Source organism: Merops nubicus, unplaced genomic scaffold (assembly GCF_000691845.1).
Source record: "Merops nubicus isolate BGI_N331 unplaced genomic scaffold, ASM69184v1 scaffold12523, whole genome shotgun sequence".
Taxonomy (NCBI): Eukaryota; Metazoa; Chordata; class Aves; order Coraciiformes; family Meropidae; genus Merops; species Merops nubicus.
This window is the reverse complement of record NW_008601001.1, coordinates 1-8,007: the sequence shown is the minus strand read 5'-3', so window position 1 is coordinate 8,007 and position 8,007 is coordinate 1. Positions and strand designations below refer to the sequence as shown.

Here is an 8,007-nt window from a genome sequence, read left to right as displayed (position 1 = left end):
GCTGGGGTCGGGGAGCAGGGTGGGGGGGATTGCAGGGCTGGCGACGGGTTTGGATGGGATACGGGCATATCCTGCCCGGGCGAAGCCGGCGGGAGCCAGGGATACACACTGTGCCGGGCACATCACCGGGGGTGGTGGTGGGGGCTGTCACCCCCAGTCTTAGCCTCCCCCCCCACTTCCCAGGGGAGCGGTTTGCAGTGAGGCTGCTGCATCCCTGGGGTGGTCCCAGGGGTGGGGAGGAGCGGGCCGGGGAGCTGCGTGTCCCACCACCCCAGTCTGCATGATGGAGCATCTATCAGAGCGCCTTAGGATGCTGCGAGGGCAAAGGCAGGAAGGGAGCGCAGAACGCCGTCAACGTTATTGTTATTATATCAAATAATTTGGTTAAAATAAGTGAAATAAATGCGAGGCTGTCCGCAGGCAGGGAGGCAGCGTCGAGCCGTCCCCGGCACAGCCGCCCCCGTTGCAAAGCACAAAGCAAAGAGAAAGGCTTGTAGTGAAGATATTCTTCTCTCTGCGTGTGTCGGGCAAACCAGCGGGTTGGCTGGGACACCTCCTGGTACCCTGGTAGCTGCCCCTTTAAAAATTATCATTATTATTATTATTGTTATTGGTGTTTGGGATTTTTTATGATATAGTACAGAGGAAAGCAGCCAAGTCACTGCGAGTTCTCTGCATATCTGAGCGCACACACGTAGACCTGTGTGTGTTTAATTGGTGCCATGTATCTAATGAATCGGAAGCAAAAAAAAATAGGTCTCTCGTTAAAAAAAATCTATTTTTCTCTGGAAACGTAGAGGAAGATACTCTATTATCTTCTGCTGCAGTGCTTTGCTTGTTGAAATTAAGCTGTGCTGCCGCCTTTAAGAAGGAGGAATCTGTTTGTTAGCTTGTGAGGATGCATATATACATGTCAGTGTGTATATACGCACACACACGTTTATATAAATAACCGTTTATATATAAAACATGTTTCATAAACGTGCACAGGTGTTTTTGAAATAAATGAGAACGATTTACTCTGCAGTCCCACGAAGGTACCTCCTGGCCGAGCTGCGTGCCACTGCCGATGCCAGCGGCGTCTGCGTTGCTCCAAAATAGCCTTAACAAAATAAAACGTGGCAACTGTGGCCAGCGCGGAGCTGCCCCCGCGGGGCGGGGCAGCGAGGCACCGGGGGCTTGGGGGGCAACAGGGACCTAGGGAAGCTGTAGATAATTTTTAGTTTGATTTGGGGAAAAAAAAATATTCTATTGTTGTTAATGCGGCACGGGCTTAGATGCGGGCACTGAAGGCGGTCTGAAGGGCACTGGGACTGTCACTGTCTGACCTTGGGAGAGGTAAAGCAAGCCACCTTCACTCCAGATACGTGTCAGTGCCCCCAGGTATTTTTAAATAATGTTGCTTAAGGCTGTAACAAAATAATTTTCTCTTGTGCTCTTTTCCTCCTTCCCCCATTTCTCTCCTATTTTTTTCCCCCCTCTTTCCTTCCCTTTTTTTCTTTTCTCTTTCCTCCCTTTTTTCTCTTCTTCCCTTTTCCCATTTCATTCCTTTCTCTTCTTCTCCCACCCTTTTTTCCTTTTTTCTTTTTTCCTTTCTTCTTTTTTTCTTTTTCCTTTTTTCTTTTTTTTTCCTTTTTTCTTTTTTCCTTTTTTCCTTTTTTCCTTTTTCCTTTTTTCCTTTTTCCTTTTTTCCTTTTTTCCTCCTTCTTTTTTCCTCCTTCTTTTTTCCTTCTTCTTTATTCTTTTTTTTTCTTTATTCCCCTTCTTTCCTTTTTTCCCTCACCCCCTTTTTTTCATTTTTTCCCTCTTTTCCTTTTTACCTTATTTTCTTTTTCTCCTTTTTTCCTCCTTTTTTTCTCTCCTTTTTCCCTTTCCACCTCTTTTCCCTCTTTTTTTTTTGTTTTCTCCCTTTTTCTTTTTCCTTTTAAAATTTTCTTCCCTATTTTTATTTTTCCCTTTTTACTTTCCCCACGTTTTCTTTTTTCCCCTTTTATTTTTCTTTTTTCCCCTTTTAATTATTTTTCCTTTTTTCCCCCTTTTTCCTGCTATTCCTTTTTTTCCCCCTCCCAATAGCCTGCAAGCCCGGGTGCTGGAGGTTTCCATCTCCACCTAGAGCGGGCCCTGGGTGTGGAGGCAGCTTAACCAGCCATTTCTGTCCCCCATCCCTTGGCTGTGCTGATTGCTGGGCTCGGGGCTTGTTCTGCTGTGGGCCAATAAAGCAGACCCCAGCCCGGCAGCTCTGGCTGGGGACAGTGGGTCCCTCCTCTGCCTCCCCAGCACCTGGAGCAGTGTAACGAAATAGAATCACAACACCCTCCCCCCACGTCCCCCCCTGCTATTTACTGCTGCAGGAGAGGGAGGCAGTCCTTATGCATAAACATCTCTCCTGCTCTTATGCTCCAGCTATGGGCATTATTTTTTTCTTCTCCCCTAAAATCAATCTTCTTTCATGCATACGTGTCAGCACGATGTGCCTGGCTTTTACCGGGCAATCTTCTCCTGCAGACTTTTACAGCACCTCCCATTTATTCTGAACTATGGGAAGAGAGAGAATGATAAAAATATCCAGCTTCCAGATCTATAGAAGCTGTCCATCTGTAGGCAGACATTGTACAGGAGCCCTGGTGGCTGGGTATACATCTTACCTTAGGAAAATCCCTCCTTCTCCAAGCACCCTCCCACAGCATGGATGCTGTGGTGAGGACTGGATCCACTGTCCCTGGTTAGTGCTGCTTTACTCAAGTGTGCCCTTGCTTCAACCCATGTTTCCCAGCTGTTTCCAGTTACAGGGGTCCATAATAACTTGGCTGGGTGGGAGAAAGCAGATGGAAACCTGCTGTCCCCATCACAGGAAAACTGGGGTCCAATGGGGTGTTTGGCTGTGTGGGATGCAAAGTCACCTGGTGCCCTGGCACTGCAGGGAGAGGGGCATTGGGCAGCTGCTGGTGCGGCCAATATGGCCAGCATGGGTGGCTTGTGGTCCTCGGAATGCAGTGGAAGGAAAGAGACATTTACCCGTGTTCAAAAAGCCTCTGTGGGTGGGGTTGAGATGGTGGTTGTCGTGCACCCCTACGTCACAGCTGGGACCACATGGGTGAAGCCCTGGGTCACCACAGCAACCTGGCCCTTAGGGGACAGGTGGAGCAACAAGCAAACAGGGGGATGCAGGATGACCTCGAGGGAGGGTGGCAGAGAGCATGGCCTGAAAAATGGCACACAGAAGGGAAAAAAGCATCACGTGTGTGTGTCTGTGCGTGGCAAGGCCGTGGGCTTTGCTGCCCAGGAGGCTTTTGATGAAGACTGGCAAAAGAAGATGTGTCAGGACAGTGGCAAGATGAGGGGTGGCAGCTCATCACCCTGCAAAGCCAACACAGGGCTTTGCCAGCCATGCTGGCCACGTGGCAGCGCAGCAGGGGCTGCAGGGGCTGATGCTGCTCTTCTCTTCATCTCTCTCCCCCTTGCCCAGAGATCCCCCAGTGTGCTGGCTGCAACCAGCACATCCTGGACAAGTTCATCCTCAAGGTCCTGGACCGGCACTGGCACAGCTCCTGCCTCAAGTGCGCCGACTGCCAGATGCAGCTGGCTGACCGCTGCTTCTCCCGGGCCGGCAGCGTCTACTGCAAGGAGGACTTCTTCAAGTGAGTACCCCGCAGGGGCACAGCCCCTCCAAAGCCCCCTGCCCACAGAGCAAACACACAATCTATTTTTAAGCATAGTTTCTCCAAAATCCCCATCTATCCTCCTTTTATTGTTTGTTTGTTGTGGAAATGAAGTAAATGGTGTTTTCTGGCTGCCGCAGGCTGGGTGCTGGTTGTTGGGATTTAACCCGCTGCGAGGCCCACATCTCCCTGGGGCTGCTGTCCCTGCCTTCTGCTGGCTTCCACCCCTGCGGGATGGGGAGCTGCGGCAGCTCGGCAGCGGCCCCAGCTTCACTCGGAGCTAGAGGGCAGGAGAAACCCGTGGAAGGCAGTACAGCAAGCCCCTTGCTTGCCTCGCCGGAGTTTGCTCGTGCTGGTTCTCCCCCTTCGTCTTTTTGATTTTTTTTTTAATCCTTTTTTTTTCCCTTCCAGTAGTGCAAAAACCTCACTTGCTTTCGTTGGCAGCTGCCTCCAAGAGCTGCGATGCCCCAGCCTCAGCATTTCCCGTGGGACAGGGCAACCCGTTTCCTGTTCAAAATGGACTTTCTGTGGGGGATGCTCCAGTCCCCCGCTGCTTTCCCCGGGGTGGCAGTGGGTGCTGCTCTGGGGCTGGTGAATTGCCATGGAGCAGCAGGGTGCTGCTTTACACCCCCTGCGCGGAGGGGGCTGGACCCCAGCCAGCAGGTGCCGTTTGTGGCCTGGGTGCAGGTGACAGGGCTGGTTGAAAAGCAGCCTCCGCACCTCGGGGACCAGTGCCACCTCCCCACACCATCATCTCCTGCTCACCCCTGGCCACACCAGCTCTCCCCATCCCTCCCCGTCACTGGCTGGCCAGCTAAACCCACCGATGGTGATTACACCCCGCGCTAATCCCCAAGCAGAACTTTCCCTGCCTGCCCATCCCTGGGCTCTCAGGCCTCCTACACCCTGCCTCACCGGCGATCAGGGCCAAAGCTGTAGCCTGAATTTCTCCTTTCCATCTGAGGAGCGTGCGATGGTCAAAGCAGCCACTAAAGTCTGGGTAATAACATTTCACTTCTGATATTTTCCAGCCTATTAATCTCCAAGTCATTTAAATAGTCGCCCAAAAGGTGCGGGCAATCAATGTTAATTAGAGTTGAAAGATCAGCGACTTGCTTAGATGAGGTCCTGCCTGGATTATTTGGTGCCAATCAATAGCATCTCGGCGCTCACCTCACCTTTCTTTCAACCGCTCATTGATTTCGGGGTAGGTAACCTGCTGAGGACGTGAGGATTTAAGACCAGCTTCAGAGGCAGGTTTGAAATGCAGGAGCTGCTTCTGAAAAGATCAGATTTTTTTTTTGTTTTCATATATTTTTCCCTCCCCGAAATCACAGCTCTTGGTCCGTGGCCTCAGGCAGCTCTGTCCCGGTCAGGCCATCCCCACGTGGTACAGAAAGGCCCTGGGGTGCTGGGGGTGTCTTAAAAGGGCTTTAACAGTGTTCTGTGAGGAAGGTGCAGATGGGCAGAAGGACGCTGAGGAGCAGAGCGTGCACCAGCTCAGCCTTGGGCATAGAGAAGCATTGTCTGTCTGTCCTGTCCCTCTCTCTGTACATCCCTCCCTCCCTCTACTCCCTCGCTTCCTCCGTCTTCTGTTCCTCCATCTCTCATCTCATCTCATTTCATCTCATCTCATCTCTCTCTCCATCTCCCATCCCTCCCTCCCTCCCAGCTGACTCCAGGAGAGCTGAGGTCTCCCCAGCAGATGTCTGGGGACCCTCCATTTAGAATACAAGCCCATAAAATGAGACAAAACAGGTTTTCCCTCCTCGCCTTCTGCGTCCAACACCTCTTTGGGCAGCTGCCAAAATTATGCTGGCACCACTTATGCCCAGTGCCTGCCACCTGTCTCTGGGTGACACCCGTGTGACTTGGGGACAGTTTTGGCAATCCAGCTTTGGTGGTTGTGCCCCAGCTTTCTGGACAGTATGAGGGCACAGGCAGCTGTGAGGCTTGTGGGGTGATTTTGCATGGTGGGGGCATGTTCACCCCTCAGGAGGTAGCAGGAGATGCCCAGCATGACTGTACCCGCTTAGGCACACCTGAATGCCCCCTCTCCAGCCTCAGGACAGGGGGCCAAAGGGCTTGGGTTTCCCTGGGCTGCCTCTTTTGAAGCAGATAGGGCTGCTTAAGGTGTAGGAGACAGATTTATTCTGATAGTTTTGCTGCCTGGGGTGCTGCTGCAATGCCAGGTTGGCTCCATGGGGTCCTGTCACCCCACTGGTGGAGTGTTTAGGGTTGCTGGGGCAGCAGAGCAGACCCAGCAGAGCCCCTGTGGCGCTGGTGGGTGGTGGAGATCTGCCTCATGTCGATCCCAAAACCCACACAGCTGATACTGAAAACAGCAGTGGAATGTCCACTTCTTTTTGACTTTCTCCTGTGCTCCATGTCCCCCTCGTGCTGCTATTTCAGTTTACACAGGGTGTTATCCAGGTGTTCTTACACACCTCTTACACCAGTCTTGCACGCTCCTTCCATGCTGCTTCCACACTGCTCACATGCTCCTTGCACCCTCCTTGCAGCTGTGCTGTGGGCTTCTTTGGGCCCACACCTCCCCCAAGCTGGCCCACCCCACACACCCGTCGGGCTGTCATTAAGGTGTAAGAGCCCCATCATTCTGCATTAATCTGGGATTCATCATGCTAGCGGGGCGGTGTAATTAATTTATTTGGTATTAATGTGGATGAAATATGTACTGTCCTTGCAGGGGAAAATCAGGCAGCCTATAAGCATTAGTTAAAAGAACCATTAAAATCAAACCTTCCTCAGCTCCATTAGGCTGGTCTTTCACTCTGAAGAAGATAAAGCCCTGCCGTGTGAAGTGTCATGCATAATTAGGTTGATTGCTGGTTTAAACTCTGCCCTGACTCCTGGTCCCCACCCCATCTCCGGTGAAGCCCACCTCACCGAGGGGCTCAGGGTCGCCCGCTTCTCCTTGCAGGCGTTTTGGGACCAAATGTACGGCGTGCCAGCAGGGCATCCCCCCCACCCAGGTGGTCCGCAAAGCTCAGGACTTCGTCTACCACCTCCACTGCTTCGCCTGCATCATCTGCAGCCGGCAGCTGGCCACCGGCGATGAGTTCTACCTGATGGAGGATGGGCGGCTGGTCTGCAAGGAGGACTACGAGACCGCCAAGCAGAATGGTAGGTACTCTGAAGGGGCTACGAGGTGGGACATCACACTGACGGGTGGCTGTGGGTCACATCACCAGGGTTTTACCTGCGAGAAGGTGCTGCTGGCTCTGGGACAGCTGTTTTTGGGGAGCTTTTCCCCAGCGATGTGGGCGGATGGTTTGGGGTTCTCATGCGGCTGCTGTCGGGGCTGGTACCGGCTCCTTCGCTTGCAGACGACTCCGAGGCGGGTGCCAAGCGGCCCCGGACCACCATCACGGCCAAGCAGCTGGAGACACTGAAGAATGCCTACAAAAACTCCCCCAAGCCCGCCCGGCACGTGCGGGAGCAGCTTTCCTCCGAGACGGGGCTCGATATGAGGGTGGTGCAGGTGAGGCCATGGGGATAGCCCGCTGTACCCTGCCCCTAGCGAGGGGGTATGCACGGCTCTCACTGGGGTGTTGGGCAGCAGGGGTGCTGGGATGGGTGGCAGAGGTATTGGGGTGGCATGTATGCTCACGAGCTGGGTTGCAGGGGAACAGGGGTGCCAGCATGCAGGCATGCCAGGGTGCTGGCTTGCTGGGCTGCATGGGTGTGTAGGAGTTGGGTTGCACAGGTGCTGGTGTGCCAGGTTGCAGGGCTGTTGGCACGATGGATTACAGGGGTGCTGGTGTGCCAGGATGTGGGGGCGTCTGCATTGCTCGGTTGTGGGGACGCTGGTTTAATTGCATGTGGGCTATGGGGGCTGTGCTGCATAGGCGTTGATGTGCTGGGTGCTGGGTTGCAGGGGTGCTGGGATGCAGCGGAGCCAGGCTTCAGATGATGCGGGTGTGGCAGGGATCCTGGGGTGGCAAGGCTGCCCAGGAGCTGGTTTGCAGGGATGCTGGGTTACAGGGGTGTGTAGGAGTTGGGTTGCACCGGGGCTGGCATGCTGAGTTGCAGAGGTACTGGCATGAGGGACTGCAGGTCGCTGGTGTGCCAGGATGCAGGGATGCCTGGATGCTCGGTTGCAGGGGTGCTGATCTGCTCGGGGGGGTGGGAGCTGTGTTGCATGGGTGCTGGATTGCAGGGGTGCTGGGTTGTATGATGCCAGCGTGTGGGGTTGCAGGGGTGTTGGGTGGCAGAGGTTCAGGGACGCTGCCATGCTGGGATATGGGGGGTGCATGGGTGCTGGTGTGCTGGCTTGCAAGGGCGCTGGCATGCAGAGGTGCCACTAATGTCCCCGTTTCCCGGCCCA

General features: G+C 53.8%; 1 protein-coding gene across 1 annotated transcript; it reads left to right on the top strand.

Moving 5' to 3' along the window:
* Positions 1-3,474: 3,474 nt before the first annotated feature.
* LOC103770600 (LIM/homeobox protein Lhx4) lies at positions 3,475-7,161 on the top strand (the record flags this gene model as incomplete). The annotated part of the gene is made up of 3 exons (XM_008937868.1): positions 3,475-3,638; positions 6,601-6,803; positions 7,007-7,161. Coding segments are annotated over exons 1-3 (423 nt in total), but the record flags the coding sequence as incomplete, so codon positions are not given.
* Between the last annotated feature and the right edge of the window lie 846 nt (positions 7,162-8,007).